The sequence below is a fragment of the Podarcis cretensis genome (assembly GCF_951804945.1).
Source record: "Podarcis cretensis genome assembly, chromosome: 1".
NCBI lineage: Eukaryota > Metazoa > Chordata > Lepidosauria > Squamata > Lacertidae > Podarcis > Podarcis cretensis.
In genome coordinates this window covers 32,854,812-32,878,075 of record NC_137170.1, presented here as the reverse complement: position 1 = coordinate 32,878,075, position 23,264 = coordinate 32,854,812, and the positions used below count along the sequence as shown (strand labels likewise).

At 44.5% G+C, this 23,264-nt stretch overlaps 1 protein-coding gene across 1 annotated transcript in view; it reads left to right on the top strand.

Moving 5' to 3' along the window:
• The window catches only part of VSX2 (visual system homeobox 2), a gene marked incomplete at its 5' end in the record, with an annotated part of 33,603 nt that extends 16,336 nt beyond the window's left edge, over positions 1 to 17,267 (top strand). Inside the window, 2 exons of the mRNA XM_079972647.1 lie at positions 12,933 to 13,113; positions 14,800 to 17,267. Coding sequence (XP_079828773.1) covers positions 12,933 to 13,113; positions 14,800 to 15,194 — 576 coding nt within the window. The 3' untranslated portion in view covers positions 15,195 to 17,267. The remainder of the gene's footprint in view (positions 1 to 12,932; positions 13,114 to 14,799) is intronic.
• Between the last annotated feature and the right edge of the window lie 5,997 nt (positions 17,268 to 23,264).

The following is a 23,264-nucleotide window of genomic DNA, read 5'->3' as shown; positions in this document are numbered from 1 at the left end:
GAATAGAGACTCTATCTAAAGCAGTGGTGGGGGCACCAGGAACTGCTGCAGTTCTTGCAGAAGGAAGTCCTCCTGTTTACCTACCACTAGAAGATGCCTGCTGGTGCCACACTCAGGCTGGGGATGTCCATCTGAAGGACTTAATGGGGAATCTTGCCTTCATGTTTGCACTTAATGGTCTTTATTTGTTTCTGCACAGTGATTTGGGGTGTGTGTGTTTGGGGGCTGTTCAGACTGGAGGGCTCCTCAAACAATTTTGCAGTTCCCAGATTTTGGTTTCTTCTTGCTGGTGAGAAAATGTGTTGAATGAAGATGCCTTCACCTTGGTTTATTTATCAAGGGCCCGTTTTTACCTGCCTTGCAGTACCGATGGCAATAATGCAGGTGTAATTGTGGGGTGTTGTTGTTGTTTGCAGTTGTCTTATAGTGTGTTTCCATTCATTTAACCCTCTATGGAATGAACTGATTGTTCAGCAAGTGTTCTTCATGTAAAAAAAATCAGATTTCACAATTTACACTCCAGGATTTTTACTAGTTCCTTTTTACACTCTTGCAATAGTTTTTAAGTTGCTCGAGGTGAGATTTTTTCTTTCTTTCCAATCAACTTTTAACATAATTGTGAATGGTGCTGGGAGCTGTAAAAAAACAACAACCCCCCAAAAAGTTTCCCAGTTGCAAAAGGCAGAATTTGCAACCCCAGAGGAATAGACTTTTTGGATTTTGAAAATAGACCAGATCTTGGAGCTGCTATAGTTTTTGCACTTTAAAGTTGCACTGAAGAGGGGCTTGACAAAGGTTTTTAATCACCAAGTCACAATACTTAATTTTTTAAAAAAAATAACAGCTGGTTTAAAGGGCTGCACTTTGATGGGGCAGGCAAAGATTCTCTAAAGTCCTGTTCTGTGGGCGGGGGGGGGGGGGGGGGGAGAGAAAGAGAGAGAGAGAGAGAGAGAGAGATTCTGACAGCCTTTAAAGACTCTAGTAAGCCAGCAGCTCAGTCCAAAATAGATTGTACAGGGAGTTGAAGTTCTGATTCTGCTTGTTCTTCCTCTTTTGGAAGATGTGTGCCAAAGGATGAGTGTTCTAAGTTATCCCCCTTCTTCCTACTGAGTTGATGTTGCATATTCCAGCTGTTGTTTATGGAGCAGCAACCTCATGTATGACTATGTGCACATGTGGCCCTCTAGTGGACATTTTACAGCTGAAAGGCAAGCATACATTGGTTGTCCAATGAAGTTTGTTGTTTGTTACAACTTTTCAGCAGATAATTCCTAGCAGAATAATCTGACGGAAACTTGTTACTTGTAAGCCACTAAAGTAAGTCCCATGGAACTCACTGGTATTACTTCTGAGTAGATGCGAACAGGATCGTGTTGTTGGTCACAATTAAGGAACGGGTCGGGGAAGTGATGTGTCTATATAAAGTCCATTTTGGATTGGGAAGGAGGCACAGGGTAGTATCGAACTGAATTTTATTCAGACCAGACCTATTGAAATCAATGGACTTAACATAGCCATGGTCATTAATTTCAATGGGGCTACTCTGAGTAAAACTCTGTTGAATAAGCATCTTATTTACTGAACACTCCACCCTGTTTTCCTTGCATAATGCTTATGCAGAGGTTAGATTATATCCAGACTTTTTGAGCATTTGCTCTGATTTGTTTGTAGGGAGGTTATATAACAAAGAGTGTCCATCCTGCATTCATCCCAATATCCTTGTACAATGCTTAAACGTCTTCTTGTTAGTCATTTGTTCGCTCCACACTTTTCGGTGCATTTCTCCATCACTTTCCAAGATGCACAAAACTCCTGCTTTTTAAAGTGTATTTGTTGTGGTAGGGTGACAGAGTCCTTTCACAGCAAAAAATATAAAGTTCAGGTATGTGCTGAAAGTCTGGAGGTGAGTTATTTCTTGCGTTCTGATTGCAGCACAACTGTAGTCTAGATCATGTTGCTCTATAGCAACCTATTATGTGTGGGTGGTATTTGAAACCAGATTATAATCCCCAGTTTATTTTCACACACTCTGAGAGTCTCAGGGATGGGGGGGGGGGGGAGAAACCGTACATAAATAGGTTTATTTCCCTTCACACAGTGTAAGCCAGATGTGAGCGACCTTTGGTCCTCCAGCTGTTCCTGAACTACAACTCCCATCTTCCCTGATCATTGGCCATACTTGCTGGGGTTGATGGGAGTTGGATGTCAGCAACATCTGGAGGGCCAGATGTTCACCATGCCTCTCAGATAAATGGTAACTTTCAAATAGGAAATGGCCTCAAAACAGCGAATCTGAAAATCTGTAGTCCTTATGTGCTATAGAGGCAGCAGGCACTACGATACGATACGATACAATACGATAATCTTTATTGTCATTGTCCCATACAGAACAACGAAACAGAAAATCTACATCAGTCATTCAGAAACCAACAAGCCTGCTATCCCAGCTATCCCAGCCTGGTTAGCCCCCTAAAAACTCTGATACCCCATAATTAAATATAATATACTCCCATAGAGACTACCTTACACTGGGTTTAAAACCAAAATCGCATTTGAATAGAAACTGTTTCTCAGGCGGCCAGTCCTTGTCTTTATCTTTGTCTATCCAAAATTAAGTATCATGGCATATCTGGCCCATTCTGTCAACGTACCATTTGTTGTCTGCAAAGGGAGAGAGCTGCAGAGGTCTGGATTTGTACATTAAAGGACATGGGAAGGAAGTATAATAGACAGTATGAAATCTCATTGCACAAGAGCCATCTGGTGGACAAGGAAATAAATTACATGGAAGGCAAGATAAAATGAGTAGAAGCAGCAAGGCTGCTAAGGGAGGGCTGGATGAGGAGGCATTTTCACAAGTTAAAGCATCTTTGCCCTGTTTTTCAGAAATGCATATCTATTCTACATTAACTTTGACCACACATTTCCATTGTACTGTAGAGATTTAATGGAGTTGTTTCTTCTTCTTCTTTGGCGATGACTCGTAGCCAAGTAAGATTGTCTTCCATAAACACGGTTTTAACAACGAGTCTGTAAGTGACTGTGGAGGCCAATTCTGGACCCACACGTCCTTCCACAGTGGGGACATTGGCTGCCGGGCAGGAGTTGATCACGGTGTAGATTTGCCAAGGGTGCCTTCTCCTAGCATGTTTCTCCCTCGCGTCCTGAGTTCGAGTGTCTTCAAAGACCATGGAAAGCGTAATGCTGGTGGTCAACAAAAGAGGTGGAGTTTCAGGCCTCATGGCTACAATACCTCTCTAGTCACATGCAACAACTAGTGGTGTTGGATAGGCATTCCCAACTGCACCCCCAAAGACACATCCAGCCAATTCAGTGGAAGGCATCAAAATTCAGGTTCAAATGCACCCCCAGATGAACATCTGTACTGTGGCTGTGCTCATAGAAGCCTCCTTACATACTCAGACTTCCCTCATTGGAACAGGTAAAGGTAAAAAGTAAAGGTACCCCTGCCCGTACGGGCCAGTCTTGACAGACTCTAGGGTTGTGCGCTCATCTCACTCTATAGGCCGGGAGCCAGCGCTGTCCGCAAACACTTCCAGGTCACGTGGCCAGCGTGACGAAGCTGCATTTGGTGAGCCAGCGCAGCACATGGAACGGCGTTTACCTTCCCGCTAGTAAGCGGTCCCTATTTATCTACTTGCACCCGGAGGTGCTTTCGAACTGCTAGGTTGGCAGCCGCTGGGACTGAACGACGGGAGCGCACCCCGCCGCAGGGATTCGAACCGCCGACCTTTCGATCGGCAAGTCCTAGGCGCTGAGGCTTTTACCCACAGCGCCACCCGCATCCATTGGAACAGGACACTAGTATAAAAAATACTGTGCGTGTCCCTAAACTCTGTGTAGAAGGCTGCAAATGACATTTGCTAAATGAAAATTTAGTTATGCATGTAACCCCTTGATAAGATGGTCAGCTGTTAACATCTTGGCAACCTGTAAAGTGCATGTTCCCTGATTTTCTAGATTTTTGGCTAAGTGCAGATATATGATTCTAAAAAAATCTTCACCACTTGGCAGGCAACTGATTTACCACCATGAAATCATAAGCAGACACTGGTACATTACCTCCTGATAAACGATAATATTGCTGTGTTAGTACCTAGGAGTGAAAATATTCTCTGAACGTGAAATAGGAGAATGAAATGGGCAGACAAGACTAGGTAGAGCTGAAGACAGATCACTCCCCTTCTCCCCTTCTCCCCCATGGCAGTTTGAAAGAGGGGCACTGCTCAAAGTGTGTATTTTGCAGCATTCCTCTGGCTGCTATTATAATTAAGCCAAAGTAAGTGTAATTAAAGTACTGTAATCACAGTATTCTACCCATGCCTCCATTTCCCGCTTCCTCTGTTATTTTCCTGTGCCTACTTTAGATTGTAAGACCCTTGATGTAGGGATCTGTTATACCAGTTCTTTGTAAAATGCAATGTAGAGAGATGCTGCAACAACAACAACAATGTGCATGTCCACTTTTGCCTCTGCTAAACCCATTTTGGAGGGTTTTGCATTGTTCCCCAAACCTGCAAAACCTGTTTGACAAGAGGTGAGAACGGAGCAAAAGTACCAGTATGTCTCAGACCAGTTTCAACTCTCTGAAAAAACGGTTGCCTGAGATCCTATACCCTCTCCAGCATTTCCTTATACCTTCCTAGAAAGCCGCACCAGTTTAAGGTTCGATTAGACTTTAATGGATATGCCGCCTTTCCAAAGACAAAACGAAAAACAAAAGAACTGTCGCAGCAGCAATCCCTAAAAGCAAGCAGCAGCTCTCTGTCCAACAGCATATATCAGAGAAGCTTTGAATAACTGACACCTTCCTCCACACCAGAGAGGCTCCACTTTATAAAACAGATCCACCATGGCAAATCCCTGTCAGTTTCCCACCTCAGACAGGAGGAGGGCACCCCACCATTTGACTGAATGAGGCAGTTCACCTCTCTGCTGCCACATTTTTGGATGTTATTAAGAGGCAGCAAATTGCCGGTTGATTGATAAAGTTTCTCCTCCACGGCCACCTCCAAGTTCAAGCTGCCTCTGCGCAAGATCTAAGAGTTGCACCCAAGTATCCTGGGGTTCACCTCTCCATCGGCATCCTTTAAATAGCTGTACCCCAAGTGACTGCTTCCTCGTCTACTTGTGAAGTCCACTGATTTCTAAGGCTGGTTTCATAAGTATTAGGGAGAAAGTCCCATTGAATTCAGCGGGAGTTACTTCTGGATCGCATCGTGCTTGTCCTATATTTACCTAAAGCAGGTCCAGACTCCAGAGCACAACGGCATTGCTACGGGCGAGAAAGCATTACATGGAAAAAAAATACTGGGTGTGGGGGGATGATGATGATGATGATGATGATGAAGAAGAAGAGGAGTTTTGGATTTGATGGGGGTTTTAACTCCCAAGTACAAACTGTGCTTGGGACTGCAGCCTTATTAATTCCCAGTTTACGATGCAGTTAAAATTTGTATATGAAAAATGTCTTTTCTGCAACTAATCATAGGGGGTCCACCAGTGGAGGAGGGGGGAGGTATTTGTTGGCAGCAGCCGTCACGCAGCTCCCCACCTCTCCGCTTATAAAGCCCCTCTGGCACCATCCCCTTCCTGACAGGGGCTCTTCTGGAGCCAACCCCCCCCTCCCCACAAAAGATAATAATAAATAAAACTGGTCCCAGTATGAATGGTAGGGGAGAGGAGACCCCCTGCTCTGTTCTGGCTGGTTTCTGCTGTCCGCCCAGCGGAGTCATCAGAGGGTTAAGCTGTCAGCTCTATAATGTTAAACAGGTGTCAAAAGGCGCCTCCATATATCTGCAGATTGAAATCAAATTCTTTGCCGTATAAAAAGATAAATTACCCAGGCGATTCCCGCCTCGTCCCACTCATCAGGCCAGCGCCAGACGGCGAGCAATTTTTTTTTTAATGTGCTAACGACCTAATCAAGCAATCAAGTCGGAGAAGATTGCGGAGTGACCCCCGAGCATCCATCTGCCAGCGAGCCCACCCCCCCATCCTCCATTCATTTCCATTCCGCCGGGGGCAGAATTTGCTTTCCCTGGAAAGGGAAAGGGGAGGGAGGCAAGGGAAAGAGAGAAAAGAAGAGCTATTGGGGAGGGGGGGCGGCGAAGAGAGAGTAAAAAAAAAAAGAGAGAGAGAGAGAGAAAGATTCCTAAACAAATTAACACCCAATTTCCCAGCCTAATTAGTTAAATGAGAAAAAGCTGGTGGCGTGAGGGCGCGCGGGGCTGTGTCACTGCAGGGAGGGGGCGCCTGCGCCGTGGAGAAGCGAGCGGGAACTTCACCGCCACGGCATTAATTAGCGCGGGTCAATGGCGCCGATCCCCGGGGAGCAGCCGCTTTAATTTCCCGTGATATTTCAGTGCCTGAGGCCCATCGATTCAAACTGAAATTAACTTATTTTTCAATCAGGCCCGGGCTGCCCCTGGGGCTGACTCTTCCTTTGCCTCCTCCTGAATAGGCCGCGAGCAATTTTTCATCTCGAAGCTGATGCTTCTCTCTCTCTGTGGCGGGAAAGGAGGGGAAGAGAAGAGGAATGAGAAATGGGAGACGCAAGCAAGCAAGCAAGCAAGCAAGCAAGCAAGCGCTAATAGATTTCTGCCACCAGCCTCACGGGTCACGCCGCGGCGAGGAGACACTCTCGGCTGCCAATTTCGGGGCCTGCTTGTGCGCCTCGGACTGGGAATTCAAGGCGGGCTACGCCCATTAGTCTCTCTATAGCGCGCTCCGGCTTAGACAAGACGTACCAAAAGCCAAAGGAGCGCCCCCCCCTCTCTCTCTTCAGTGGTGCCCCTTAAATAATGAAAACCCCAGGCACGACAGTGAAAAGCCAATATCACAGAAAGAGAATAATGGGGAATCAATTACAGCCCTGCTCCTGAGCCATCAGGCACTGGTTTCTGCCACTGCCGAGAAAAAGTGAAAGCGCAGGCCCAGCCAGAAGGAGAAAAAGGGTTGAGATGTGCAGCCTCACCAGGACTTCCGGGTCGGCGCCATCGCCGAATGGCGGACTCCCTCCGAGCTCCGGAGGGAGTCGGCTGGGTAGGGGTCGGGTCCTGCCGTGCCGGCGACGCGGGGACCCTCAAAAACCATGGGCGGAGATGCCCATGGACTTGGTGACTCGGCGGGCACCGTTTGCGCCCCCCCGACCCACGAAGGAGCCTTTTTAAAGGCTGCGGAGCGGGTGACGGGGGGGTGTGGTGCTGTGAGTCCAATGCTTCCCCTGCCCAGCGAAGCCGCATGCCATTCGGCGAAGAGCAACGACTTCTTCTTTGAAAATTTTGGATTTGGACTAAAAGGAACAACCCGTGAGTAAATTGATTGGACTTAAAAGGGAAATTTGATCTTTGAATTTGGAGCGAGCGGGGGGAGTGCAAAAAGGAAGTCTGCCCCCCCCCTGTTGTAGATGGCTCAACGCAAGGATTTGACAACCAAGATCGAGAGATGAACTTGTTTACCTGAAAAAAAATTTTAACTTCACGAAGGGAAATTACAATAATTGTGCTGGAGGAGAAGACTGATTTGTGGGAACTAAAATGCAACCTCCCCCCCCCCCCCGGGAACCGGGAACGATCCGCTATGAGAGACTGGTGAAGAGACACAGAAACTTTGACAGCTGTCAAAGTAGCTGTCAAAGCAGGAAAATAAAAGAGAACTTTGTTACGATGGCTTTGCTGGTTAGATTTGTTACAATTTGGACATAAATTATTGGAAATAAAGGCAACAAGTTATTTGACTTTTGGGTCTGATTTTGAAAGAAATTAAGTTACCATATTCCCTCTAGAGGGAGGCTGGGACATTGCAACAGTAGCAGCAAGTGGAAAAATACTATGAATTTGAGCAGGATCTGTTATCTCTTGGGAAAGCTGCAAAAACGAAGCATTATTTTGTCTACAGAGGTTCTATACTAAAGGAGACAATGGATTTATCTATTGAAGAAAGGAAGGGACTTGACGCAAGTTATGTTCCTGAATAACAAAAGCCTCTGTGGAGAACAAGAAGTTTCTGAATTAGAAGGTTTCTGCAGCAGAACAGGAAAAAGCAACCTGAGGAATAAGAGCTGGACCAAATTTGAAGCCGGAGTATTTGGAACATCCAGACTTTAAAAGGACCAAGAAATAGAATTTAAGTTAGACTCTTAAACATAGAGGTCTGGATGGAAGAACAATGACTTTTTCTGAGAGTTTTTTCGAGATTGGACTTTCTGAAATTAAAAGCTATCAAAAGACGGCAAAGTGGAGTTGAGATATAGACGTGGATACACCAGGCTGGCAGTAGACAATGGATGAACTTTGGGGATTGGAACCGGGGAATCGGGGGGGGGGGGGGGAGATTTGGAATCCAAAGGCTGTAAAATTATATATTATTTCTTTCTTTACTTTTTTCATGTTTGTTGTTTGAAAATAGGGGAATTCGTGGAAGGGAAATGGGGTCGATCTTAGGGAATTATATAAAATATAAGGAGAAATGGTTCATTAAGATAAATAAGATAAATTAATTTGGAATAAATGGGTTATTTAAAATTACAAATAAGGTTTTAAAATTTGGGGTAAGAATCTGTGGAATCAATTTAAGGGAAATGGAATACAAGAGGGGGAGGGGGGGAAGTCTGGGAAAGATGCCACTGAAACCAAGTGTAAATCATATTTGTTTTTTCTTTCTTTCTTGCTATCTTTCCTTTTTATTCTGGAAAATTTTTAATAAATATTATTAAAAAAAAAAGAGAGAGAGAGATGTGCAGCCTCACCCAATCTCTGCCTGGGCCTGGGGTGATGTTTGGGAGTGGGTGTGTGGAGGGGAGGCCATTGGAATGAGGACGAACCAACCCCAGGACCGTAGCATCAAGTGATCGCTATAATATACGAGGCGGTAAAGGTAAAGGGACCCCTGATCATTAGGTCCAGTCGTGATCAACTCTGGGGTTGGGGCGCTCATCTCGCTTTATTCGCCGAGGGAGCCAGCATGACTAAGCCACTTCTGGCGAACGGAAGCAGCGCACGGAAACGCCATTTACCTTCCTGCTGGAGCGATACCTATTTATCTACTTGCACTTTGATGTACTTTTGAATTGCTAGGTTGGCAGGAGCAGGGACCGAGCAACAGGAGCTCACCCTGTCGTGGGGATTTGAACTGCCAGCCTTCTGATCAGCAAGTCCTAGGCTCTGTGGTTTAACCCACAGCGTCACCCGTGTCCCTTACGAGGCAGTAGTTAGTGGCAAAGACAGTGCCATCATGTCAGGCAATGTCACAGCATGGGTGCCTATGAGTTGAACTGAAGGGTATCGTGGGAAGCAGCGGGTAGAAGTATCTCTGGGCCCATTCTCTCTAATTTGGGGAGCAGTTCTGAGACTTTGTATGAGGTTGAGGATGACCCATGGCGCACAGCAAACGGGTTCCTAGGGAGAACACATGTGCAGGGTCATAGAGGTGCGTTGTGATCATCTGGCTGGGCAGTCCAGTGTTTGCTGTAGTGGGCACATTCACCTCCCCACTCAAATGATGCCCCCTTGTGCCACTTTTTTCTTTCATCCATTCCCTTCTATCCCAGAAAATATGTGATTATGTTCAACGACACAGTGGAGGTAAGGAGCCTTGCTCCTACCTCTTAACACTGGGTTTGTGAAATGGCTCTGGGAAGACGTTGGTCTGGTGCCCAGAGATAAAACCACTCCTCTTCTGGCCCTGCTGTTTGGTTTAGCATTATGCCCAAATCCAGGTCTGTGGTTTTACTCACTCCAAACAAACCACAATCTGTAACTAAAGTTTGTTCTTAATTTACTGTTCATGGTTTGTCTGGGGAAGGCAACCACAAGACCTGGGTCATCAGTAATGCTAAGTCAAACTATGATGTAGCATTCAGATATTGCGCAGCAGTGTGGCCAGGCGGCGGGGAACAAAGTGGCCACAATTTTCACTCCATGCAGTTGCACATTCATGTGTTCATACTTTGCTTCCTGTGTGCAAACTGGGCTATTTTGTGTGTGCGCATGCATGCTTTGGGCTGGGGAAAGGGGAACATGCCCCCTTCTTGTTCTGCTGGTTACATCCATTAATAGCCAAATGGGCACAAACCTACATGGTGTACAATCACATAGTGGCCAATAGTAAAGATGTCTATATATTACCTCCAGGATCAGAGATGCCATGCCTCTGAATACTAGTAATGTATTTCACAGTGAGTAGGAAGAGAATACTATCCTCAGGTCCTGCTTATAGACTTCGCAAGAGGCATCAGGTTGGCCACTGTAGGAAGCAGGATACTACTACATGGGCCTTTGTTGGTTTGATCCAGCAGGGTTAATCTTATGGTGAGGACAGAGGTGGATTTAGGGGAGTGCGACCAGTTCGCCCGCACTGGCTGCTGAGCCAAGAGGGTGCTGCAACAATGACAAACAATAGAAGGTGAGAGGCAGGGGTATATGCCAAATTTTGGCATTGCACAATGGTGGAATCTACACACATGCAAAAAAAGTTGTGAAAATGCTTTTATTTTTATATATATATATATATATATATATATATATATATATATATATATATGTTGCTGTTGTTGTTTAGTCGTTTAGTCATGTCCGACTCTTCGTGACCCCATGGACCAGAGCATGCCAGGCTCTCTATTTTATATATCTATATAATTTGCCATTAGTGTCACATTTGTATAATAACAGACTTAAAACTTCATATCTGCAGCTGTATAGCTGAATCCAAGGAGCTGCTTTAAAGCCCAAAGTCTGCCGCTGATGAGGACTCCTTGGCACATGTTCCTGATGTGAGAACAGTTAGTTAGTTGTACCAGTAGGAAAGTTGTCCTCATCATGGCCCAGTTTAGGCCTGACATTTTACACTAGCCGGATTAGCTGATCTTAAGGGTCGGGGTGACAGGCATTGCAGGCAAAAGGTGCCTGTTACTGCCAGAGCAACAGCAGGTTAAAGGAGCTGGACCCACACACACCAACTCTGTTCTTGCAATGCCAGCAGCAGCTCAGCTGATTTCTGTCTTGGCTTAGCTTTGGCATGTATGTTGCAAGTCCTTCACTCTTGCTTCGTTTCCATTGGTTGCAATGGGGGCATCTGCAATACAAGACAGCAAGTAGTGAGTGGGGAGTCAGGAGAGGATACAGGAGGGGCAGGTCTGAGGAAGCAGACAGGCCTCTAGTTACAAGTCTGCCAATCTCTTGGTCATGCTTAAATGTGTAACTAAGACACAGGGCTTCTATATGTAATAACTCAGGTTTCCTAACATTGTATAAGGTTGCTCTTAGCTTAATCTCTGATTTTTTGAGTGGCACAGATATACTGTGTTTTTCCATGTATAACACAACCCCTGTGTATAAGACAACCCCCTATTTTGGACTAAAGAAGCAACAGCAAAAAACATAGTCGTATACATGGAAAAATATGGTACTTGGGCTGCTTCCATACTAGGGTTTTTTTTTGGTAAGGGTAAAATTGCCTCACCTTGTTCACTCAAATTTTACAACATGGATGTGTCTCTGTGATCTCGTCCACAATTTGCAAACCTCCTGCATTTTCCCCAGAGCATCTTCCATTTGTTTTATTATTGCAGACAGTCTGTGTGCAGAAGAGCAATGCATTCTCCAAAGATATAGATACCATTAGTGTTGCTCTTCCATCTTTTCCTTTTTCTAAGATGGAAGAGTAGCATTAATTGCCTGCTTGGTGTGGGAAGGTAAAACCCTATCACAGCTCAGCATACCTTTGTGGTGGACACAATTTTATAAAACATTTAACATTTTAATTGGTCTTTTAATTACACCTACATCACTTTTCTAGCTGGATTGTTCAAAACAAAGTACTGTGTAAATGAATTAGCACTATTATGATAATGTACAAAAGAAAAAGAAAAAGGCTTTATGGCCACTGGCATTTTAGCAATGTGTTTTCCCCCCTAATTAATTTTTTCCATTGTATACTCCTGATTCGAAATAAACATTACGCTTTGTTTTGTGGTATTTAATGGGTAGTTATAAAAAAACCCCCACACTTAAAAGAGTGGTGTCCAAACTTTTTTTTGATGAAGTTTATTGTTTTTAAAGGATCACTTGGAATCTCCTCCCCTCCAATAGTAACTCAAGTGATTTGAACCTTCACCCATTCTGCATCATACTGCTAGTATAGATGGAACATAGTGGGTTGAGCATTCGGGGAAAGTGCAGGAGCTCCAGTAGTGTGGAAAGTTGATTGCAGTTATGTAAGCTACAATGCAAGAGCAAAGATTAATTAATATTACGTGTGCTTCAAAAAAAAAAAAAAAGTTGTGGGATCAGTGCTTCTCATGCATGCACTTTTTTTAACAGCATCTGCATGATGTCGTTGGCAGCAAAATGCCAGCCCATTCCTCCTCCTCCTCCTCTCCATTTAATCTGGGTCTACCCGTTTTTTGGGAAATCCAATAAGTCAAAAACAAACAAACAGATAACTATGATAGCCTAATAACACCTTGCAAATTAACCCCTATCTGGAAGAACACTAGGAGCTATCTATCTGGAAGTAAAAAAAAAATCCCACACTAACACATGTTTATATTTGTATGTGAAGGTAAATATTCTATATTGCATTTGCAGTATTCTGAAACTAGGCCAACAGAGCAATTCAAACCCCACTTAGGGCTTATCAGCCATCAGTGTCCCACAATGGCTCAATAATCTTGCCCTCCCTGCTTTTGGCTGTGAATATGGCAGTGGTTCTGCTACTCCATCAAGCTCTGGCATAGGCAGTGCCAAGAGTGGTTTGTGCCTTAAGGCTGCAGTCCTGTACATACTGGGAGTTCGTCTTCTAAGTACCCGTGCCTAGGATTGCACTGTAGTCCCTATACACACTTACCTGGGAGTCATCTCCACTGAAAATTATAAAAAACATTTTTAACTTAAAAATTCTCCTCTTTGCAGGTTTGGTTTCAGAACCGAAGGGCCAAATGGCGGAAGAGGGAGAAATGCTGGGGCAGAAGCAGCGTAATGGCAGAATATGGGCTGTATGGTGCAATGGTACGTCACTCCATCCCACTGCCAGAATCCATCCTCAAATCGGCCAAGGATGGCATAATGGAATCCTGCGCTCCTTGGCTGTTGGGTAAGAGATTAACCTTGGGAATGGACCTATTTTGTCTAGCGTTTCTGGTAGGGTCCTGTCAGTGATGAAGGCAATAAAGCAGTTGGACCAGGGAAGTATATAGGTAAACACAGAGATTACTGCTACGAGTATCAAGTTTGTCTAATACAGAGATGGAGAACTTGTTTCCCACCAGATTTTGCTGGACTGCAACTCTTATAATACCTGACCATGGGCCATGCTGGCTGGAGCTGATGAGAGTTAAGAGTCCAACAACATTTGGAAACCACAAATTCCCCAACCTCTTGGCTAAAATTTGGTCATCTAGGGATTTGATCCCCAGGGTCTAAGGTATGATTACCAATAGTGCATTATTTCCAAGGGGAAATTACGCTATTATACTTTATGGACTTCAAACTCCTTATTCTTAGGCCTGGTGCTTATACCGCACTCCAACAGCTATTTTGTGGTGAGTTCTCCTTGCCCATGCTGTGATGTATCAGGAGTTTTCATGCCCCTCCCAGATGTTCATGCTGGCTTGCTGGCTGAGGATGTAGACTTATGATAATGGTTGTGGTTCCTTAAACAAAACCCCACAACTTTATTGTGGCATGAGTCTTCATATGCAAGAGTCTGTTCTATCAGATGCATAAAGAGGAAGCATAGTGGGCAGTTGCCTATAGCAGATCATACAATAATAAATAGAGCAAAGGGTTGTATATATGCAGATATTAAGAGCTCTGCTGGAACAGACCAAAGACACTTCTAGTCTAACATTCTGTCCTATAGTAGTTGCTTCTAGGAAATTTGCAAACAGGCCTTGAAGTCAATAGCCCTTCTCGCTGCCTAGTTTATGATATTCAGAGATAAAATGCATTTGAAGATGTCCTTGATATTTGTCCAATATGTTTTGGAAACTATCTAAACTAGTAGCCCTCAAAGTGGGTTTAGCAAATTTCCTCTTGCACTCCTGTTCTTTGCTTGGCTCTTCTCTTCTGCTTTTTCAAACTAATGCTACAAATAAAGTTAACTTATGGTTTCTTACAAATAAGCTGCTTCATACTTCTGGCTACTATGTGAAACCCAGAGTCGAAAGAGAGAGAGAGAGAGAGGGAAAAGGGCTGCAAAGGATGTGTGAGAAGAAATCAGTAGCGTTCTTCTCAGCCCTGTAGGTGATAGCAGAACCAGAGTCCCGCCACCAGGGCCTTCTTCACATACAGAGTTATTGTGAGAAGCACATTAGCACCATTTTATCTCTGTTAGCGGAGAATTACCCAGTCCAATAGAGTTAGGTGGCCCTGTATCTCTGGGTTCTTCCTCGCTCACCCGCTAGGCTGGAGTGGACAGCTCCTGCCACTTTGATATCCTAGAATGTGTCTTCTGTAGTAACAGCATTTTGTGCATTTCTCAATAAGTGCAACTTCCTTTCCCAACTCTACTGCTGTCCCTGCTTGTGGACAACTTGTCCCAAACAGGATGCCCCATCCCATCAAAAATGCACAGACTTGGCATTATGGTGTAGTCATGCCTCATTGCAGCACTGGCCCCAGTTTCTGACCTAGTTTTGGCCTGTCTCTGTTAGAGAACTGGCCTGAGGTCCCCCTCATGCAGGGCCCAGAGCATTGAGCTCTCTGTGTGACTGCTGTTTGAAGCAAGGCTTTCTGCTTTTCCTTAATTCTGGCCTCTCTTTATCTTTACTGTTTTCAGTTCAAGATGGCTTTCCCATGCCCAGGCGCTTTTCTAAACCCGAATACCAACAATTCTTTTTAGGGATGCACAAAAAATCTCTGGAAGCAGCGGCTGAGGCAGGAAGGAAGCCAGAGGTGGAACGCCAGGCTCTGCCCAAGCTTGACAAGAGTGACAAGGAAGAAAGGGGCCCTGACTCCAAAACCACCATTTCCCAGGAGGAACTGAGAGAGAACAGCATTGCTGCCCTCAGGGCCAAAGCTCAGGAGCACAGCACCAAAGTCCTGGGGACCATCCCTGGAGATCCTCCTACGTCAGTCAGGAAGCCAGAGAAAGAGGAAGAGGCAGCCACAGCGGAGGATGAACGGCAAATGGAAAAGTCAGATTTATCACAAGAGGAAGATAAGCTGATTTAGAAGGAAGGGGATGATAGGAATCAGCCATCCTCTCTAAGATTGACTCCTCTAGGAGCTACAACCTCCTCTCAGACTAACAGGGGCCCCTCCTGCAGCCCCTACACACATGGAGGTAGGCCCCACTTGGTCTCTGTACATTCCAGGAAGCCACGGCTAAGGCCACGTTCCGTCAGGTGTGTCTATAGAGACTGGTTTCCCTCGGGAGCATATTGCCCCTGCAATCCCTGTCCTCAGGAGCACTCTCGCTCTACGTCCCCGCATTTCAAGGAAAAGGGAGGTGGGAATCATGTACCGTCTTAGTCGGAGAGGTAAATCAAGCTAGGGTTTTTTTCCTCAACACCAGCCATTAAAGCGACGTTGGGTCTTTCCCCGCTTTCCCCCTTATTCAACCTCTGTTGTCCCATTCTCATCCTCATCCTAAAAAGAAGTATTTCTGTCATTTCACTGTATATACGACAGGCAGTCTCTTTCTCCTTGTCTCAGTCAGGTTGTTAGCTTTTTCAGAAGAAGAATTACCTTTTCTTTTTATATGTTAATGTATACATGTTTTGAACTGCCCATTGCTTAGCACTGAGGCCAAGGTTTTTTTAAAAAAATAAAGGAAGCCAGCCACTCCTTTCTCCAAAAGTCAGGCCAAATTTAAAACTGGCAAGGTGGCAACCCTACCTCAGATCAAGTCTCTTTCTCACTGCGGTATCAACATTGTAGTTGATTAAAGAGGCCCAGGCACCCTTCCAGTGCAATGTGAATTTTCCGTGGAGAATATACACCCCTGTTGTGACTTGTTTATGGCACCCAGACTGCTGCATTCCAAAATCCTGACCTGCTCTCCTCAGGTGGCTATACCGTTTTCTGTTTTAGCCCAGATTGTTCAAGGAAAATTCTGTTAAAATTATTACCTATGGCATTGAGTTGATTCTTACAGTCGTTTGACTCTTCCATAAAAGTCTTTCCTAAAGGAGGCCTTATTTGTTCTGAAATGGAAAAGGAGCAATTAATTACTGAAAAGAGAGGTATACTATGGTTGCTCGGGTATTTTATATTGTCTGAGGTGGAAGCCTTGCCTCCTCAGTCCAATATGGGTTGTGAGATCTAATAGGGTTAGGTGATGGTGAGAAAAATGCACTCTGAATACACTCGTGTCACATCACATATTCTAGGAGTTACATGTAGCATTTAATATCAGCCAGGGCTTTGCCCTTGTGAACCTTGCCTCAGTTTAAGTCAGGGCTGGAGTCTAAACAGTTGGTTCATGTTTCTCCAATAGAAGTCAATAATAAGTGGAGAATCACAGCCATCCTACCAGTAGCCAAATTTATAGGGGAGGGACATTACCGGTAAGTTTTTCACCTGCGTTTTAGAATACTAAGAGTCCGAGAGATGTGCTTAGGTCAGCGCTTGGCTCTCAGATGAAAGTAAGAACTGACTTCATTGGTGATTGCTCATTCACACATGCACGTCATTGCTTGATGCTGCAGTCATCAAATGATGTGTGAAATAGCCTATCTGGGGCAGACTGCTTGGGTGCACTTCCCCAATGCTACTCATGTGCAGCAAAAATATTAGCTGAACAATTTGTCCGATGTAAGTAGCATGAAATAAAGCACTAATGGACATCTTGGTGTCCCAAAAAAAGAAAATTCACATATCCCGTTACCTTCATAGGCAATTGACTCAGGCACTGAGATGAAGTCATGTACACAATGCCATAAGAAATTGCCTCAGTTCCATGACAACATTGCTCTCCTATCCTTTTTTCTGTGAAGGCCCCTGGACAGCAAGTGTCACGTTCCCTTTCCCTGTCCTTGTTTCCAGCAAGAGCTGTTTTTACCTGAAGTTGTTGTTTTGGTTATGATTGATCTTTCCTCCCCACATAACCCCATTCTGCCTATGTCCCAGTTCTTTGGCGTCTTAGATTATAGCACTCAGTATGTAAATAATGTATATATGGTGAGAAAAGTTGGTATTTGAGGTGTTTAAGATACAAAGTTGTAACAACTAGTCATTTGAAACCTGTGATTTTTTTGTGCCATTTTCTGTAAAGATATAAATCAGAATAAAACCGAACTAAAGATGAGCAAAACTAATGTGGTTGTGCACATGTCCTGAGGGGTCTGCGGGATGCGGGTGGCACTGGGGTCTACACCACTGAGTCTCTTGGGCTTGCTGATTGGAAGGTTGGCAGTTCAAATCCCCGCGATGGGGTGAGCTCCCATTGCTCTGTCCCAGCTTCTGCCAACCTAGCAGTTTGAAAGCATGCCAGTACAAGTAGATAAATAGGTACCACTGTGGCAGGATGGTAAATGGCATTTCCATGTGCTGTGGCACTCATCACAGTGTCCTGTTGCACCAGAAGTGGTTTAGTCATGCTGGCCACATGACCCGGAAAGCTGTCTGTGGAAAAATGCTGGCTTCCTTGGCCTGAAAGCAAGATGAGCACCGCACCCCATAGTCGCCTTTGACTGGACTTAACCATCCGGGGTTCTTTATCTTTACCTTTTACCTTAAAGGGTTTGCATGTAAAATGGATGTCCAAACTCTACATACACTAGAGACTAGATATTCTGATGTGGGGCTGCCTGCAAGCATAGCAGGAAAAACTGGAAAAACAAGCAGAGAAATATAATAAATATAAAAACACAAAGGTACTTAGTGCCAGAACCCCCATAGTAGTAGTAGTAGTAGTAGTAGTAGTAGTAGTAGTTTGTTTAGTTGTTTAGTCGTGTCTGACTCTTCGTGACCCCATGGACCAGAGCACACCAGGCACTCCTGTCTTCCACTGCCTCCCGCAGTTTGGTCAAACTCATAGTTACCCTTCACATTTACTTCATGTACATATTTTGTGCTACTGAGTGACCTCCTTTCATTAGTATCAACAATGTGGAAGACATAAACAATATTCATATAGCTCTGTAATAAACTAAGCATAATAGGCTATGGACCATTGTTATTTCTATTCCTTGTGTAATATGTTGGGCTGCGACAGTGGAGATACAGAGAATTAACAAAGACCAAACAACTGAACACAATTATTTGAAGTATCCTTTGCCTGGTGTTGTCTTGGGACAAGTACTCAGACTATGGAGAGCCATGAATCCTGCCTAACTTAGCTATACCTCCTCCAAAAAATATTGTTATGCCCTGAACTAGAACCACGATAAATCAAGAATCAGCATTACATGACTCAGTTTCCTTGGAATGAGAGAGTTGGTAAGCGCTGAAAATATATGAGATCTTACATGTTATTTACAAATGTATGAAGCAGCGTATATTAAGAACAACTAGATCCCTAAACCAGGCTGCATAACTACTAATCCTGCATCTGATCTCCAAAGATCAACTGTACCCAATGATTCTTTATGTTCAGACAACTGCAACTAAAAGTCGCAGCAACCTATGTTCACACTTAAACTGCAGAACTGATAGCTTTTTCTGGTCTCAGACTGCACTCAACAGGTAGACTGCCCATTATGTTGCCCATGGCCCCCTAGGGGAGGAAGTGGGGGCTATACATTCAATAAATAAATAAAATATTATAAAAGCAACCCCCAGACAAAGGCTAAGGGGACAGATTGCTTCTTCACTTGACATCCCACCGGAGTATTCTCACTCCAACACTTAGCACCTTGAACATTCGGAAGTGGTCAAATACATTATCTCAGTAATTCTTGTAGCATCTCTCTAAGCTGGGTCTGAATGATTATTTTCCTATTGCAAAGGAAAAGGACCAAGGGCTGGAAAGAGGGTAGCTTAATAAAGGCATATTTTTGAGTGATTCATTGAAGAAACAAAATCCGAGCAACAGACTTTCTGATTCCAGAACTACTCCATTCTAACCCCTCCATCTTTCGTCTCCTTATTTTAACTTATGTGCATATAACAGTCACATATATACAAACAGATTAACATTATAATTATAAATCAAAGATTGGTTAGAGGTGCAAATTCAGGTAAGTGAGAGCCAAATAAAGTACAAGAAAGAATGAAGACAGCACCAATTAACCTTCTGCTCTTCACTATTGATCTGAACTGCATGTCTGACCTGGCATCAAGTGTTCTTTTTAACGTCTCCTGCCTTGCATTTATTTAGAAGAATATGCACCTTCTTTTTATAAGATTTATATGTAAAAAAGGACCAGGTTCGCCTTCATGATACACCTTAAGTGCCAGGCAAAAATGTTCCTCTTTAACCAGGCCTCTGGCTGATTGACATCCAACGCCCTTTGAAAATGTGTTGGGGAGGGGGAATTATTGGGCTGTTTTTGTTTTTATTATGTATTTTGTGGTTTTATATTGTGGTTTTATGTTGTAAACACCCTCAGACCTGTCGTTATAAGGTGGTATACACATTTAATAAGTGATAAAAATATCAAAGCTGCTAGCCACAATATCATTTTTAAACATACACTGCAGCATGAGGCTATGTTTTACCTCCACTGTCAGAGGCAGTGTGACAGGAGGCTGTCTCAGAGAGGCTCATGGCAGCACTAGGCCAGCTTCTCCTCTTGGAATGTAAACCCCAAACCAAAAAAGCTTCCTTTCATGTGTCCACCAGAGGGCAACACTTTCTCTTGCATGAGTTCGCAAAGGGTTTCCAACCAAACGCTGCGATGGATGGCATGAAAAAAGGGTTGTTTATGTGGGAAAGTTGGAATTGCCTGCTTTGTTGTAGCCACTTGAGGTAACTTTTAGCGGAACAGAATTTGTTATTATTATTGTTCTTTATACATTGCTCTTAATCTAAAGATCACAGGGAGTTTTACATAATAACAAACACACACACACCCTCCCAGTTTAAAAGGTAATAAATTGTTTAATTAGCCAAAGGTCTGGGAGAAGAGGAATGTTTTTGCCAGTTGAGCATCCCGGGGGGGCCACTACAAAAAAGGCCTGTTCTCTTGTTGCTGCCCTCTGGACCTCTTGTGAATGAGGCACATGAAGAAGGGCCTCTGATGATAATTGCAGGGTGCGGGTTGATTCATATGGAGAGAGGCAGTCCTTGAGGTATTGAGATATTGTGGTCCTGAGCTGTTTAAGGCTTTATAGGTCAAAGACAGTACTTTGAATGGGGCCTGGTAACTAATTGGCAGCCAGTGCAATCAGGCCAAGATGGGAGTTATATACATAAACTGTCTTGCACCTCAAGAAACACCACAGGACTCACAAATTGCCCCCCCCCCAGCTGTATACCCACTCCTTCAGAGGGAATGTAACCCCATCAAATGCAGATAACCTCCTGTTTATCCAGTCTAGGGAACCACCCAATAACAGTGCCTCAGTCTCATCTGGGTTGAGCTTCAGTTTATTGGCTCTCATCCAGTCCATTACCAAGGCATGAAAATGCTCCAGCATATCCGCTGCCACACCTGCAGATGTAAAGGAAAAGCAGAGCTGTGTGACATCAGCAAATTGCTGACAATGTACTCGCAAACTCTGGATGACCCCATTAAGTGGTTTCATGTAGATGTTAAACAGCATGCAGGATAAAATCGAACCCCAAGGACAGTGGCACCCTGTGTGATGCCAAAATCTGGTGTCCCACAAAGAAATGTTTAACGGAAGTAATTTCTCCTGTTCCTCAAGTCCTGTGAAGAACCTGCTTTCCAAACCTCAGTTTCTTGCATCGAGATTAAAGGTATGAACGCCCTTTTTACATCTGCTAAGGACTGGCCCGCCTATGAGGCAAAGTGAGGCGACTGCCTCAGGTGGCAGGATCCATAGGGGCAGCTGGTCCTGATGTAAATCTTTATTCCCACCCCTTTGTTCCTGATGTAGATCTTCACTCGCTCCTTCTTCCCTAATGGGGAGTGGGGTGCTCTTTTGTGGTTCACAACAGGTACCATAATGCATCTGCTAGATGTAAAATGTTATCCAGTGTTTATTCGTTTGTCCTTGATTTGTTCTGCTGCAAGAAGGGGTTGTAACTTTGCAGAGCCTATGTGACTTGTACAGTAGCAGAGAGAAACTGGTTTAGCTGCTTTGGCACTTGCAGAAAAAATTGAAGCTGTGGAAAACAAGAAGCTGCCTAAGGCCGTCTGGGAATTGGCAGCAAATGCTGGAGTTGGGATGTGACTGCAAGGCACCTTGTCTTGCGCTTGAAACTACTAAGTTTACATCCTTATAAGGCTGAGAATGTTGAAAACCATAATGTAAACCTATTATCTTATTTTCATTTTAAAAAATAGCATTAAATTAAACACAGAGGGATTGGAATAGAAAGTGAAGAGTCAGGGCCCCTAAGACAGCTTCCAGTGCAAAAACACAAAAATTCAATAAGATAAGATAATTTATTATGGTTAAAGACCAGCTCACATAACATAACACAATAAAAAAAGCATTCATAAAGATAAAATATACAGTTGGTGCAGATTGCAGCAGTAGCTCATGAGTTAAAATTGAGATATATACATACACCCGTACAACTGAGGTTTAAAAGGTAAAGGTACCCCTGCCCGTACGGGCCAGTCTTGACAGACTCTGGGGTTGTGCGCCCATCTCACTTAAGAGGCCAGGGGCCAGCGCTGTCCTGAGACACTTCCGGGTCACGTGGCCAGCGTGACATCGCTGCTATGGCGAGCCAGAGCCGCACACGGAAACGCCGTTTACCTTCCCGCTGGTAAGCGGTCCCTATTTATCTACTTGCACCCGGAGGTGCTTTCGAACTGCTAGGCTGGCAGGCGCTGGGACCGAGCAGCGGGAGCGCACCCCGCCGCAGGGATTCGAACCGCCGACCTTTCGATCGGCAAGTCCTAGGCGCTGAGGCTTTAACCCACAGCGCCACCTGCGTCCCTACAGCGCCACCTGCGTGTACTGAGGTTTGGGCTACCATAAAAATTGACCCTGAGGCACCCCAAAGGGCAGCTTCAGCATTTCCCTAGTAAGCTATTTTATTCTAGAGGATGATCTGTGCCTACAAATCTGGGCACAGAATCTGGCTACTAGCCAGGTCATCTTGTGATCTTTGCCTAAGAGGAGAAAATTAAGTTTAGTCTTGTCTGAAAGATCGGTGAGCCTCTTCAGGAAAGGATCAATGGTGTCTCTATGAATCTCAACATAAAAAGGACATCTAAAAAATATATGTTCGGGGCTTCCTATTTCCCCTAATGGGCAGGCGCAAAGTCTCTGGGTGTACAGGACTCTTCCATAGGAGCCTTCCAGAACCGGTGAGGGCAAGGCCAAGCTTCTAGCACGAGTAAAAGCCCTTCTTGCATTTCTGGATGTGAGGAAATAGAGATATGTTGCTGGAGTGGCTACATATCTCCCGTTTTCTATGATTTTATAATCGGAGACGCTTGTACAGTGCTGTTGTCTCTCTATGTCCATGATTCTTTGCCTAACCACGGATCTAGGTTGGCCCAGGCCCATAGTTATGAAGGTTTGGGGAGCAAAAAAATGCAATACATCAGCGTATCAGTGCATATAGCACAATCCTATATGTGACTATTCAAAAGAAAGCACAGTTGAATTCAGTGGGACTTATTCGTCCTGGATAAGTGAGCAGAGAAGACTGCAGCAGAAATAATTGAAAGAACCACATATTTACAGGGAGGTGTAAGGTAAAGCTAAAGGACCCCTGACCATTAGGTCCAGTCGTGGCCGACTCTGGGGTTGCAGCGCTCATCTCGCTTTATTGGCCGAGGGAGCCGGCGTACAGCTTCTGGGTCATGTGGCCAGCATGACCAAGCCGCTTCTGGCGAACCAGAGCAGCGCACGGAAATGCCGTTTACCTTCCCGCCAGAGCGGTACCTACTTATCTACTTGCACTTTGATGTGCTTTCAAACTGCTAGGTTGGCAGGAGCAGGGACCGAGCAACGGGAGCTCACCCCATTGCGGGGATTCGAACCACCGACCTTCTGATCGGCAAGCCCTAGGCTCTGTGGTTTAACCCACAGCGCCACCTGAGGTATAGGGCAACATAAAAAGCCTTTAAAAACAATAGAGAACAATCAATAGAATTGTTTTTAAGAGGCTTTCAAATATTGCTCCTTCTTGTCAAAATTTGTCATTCTATACAAGTGCCATTTGAAACAACGAGCCACACAAAGTTGCATGTCACACAAAGTTGTATG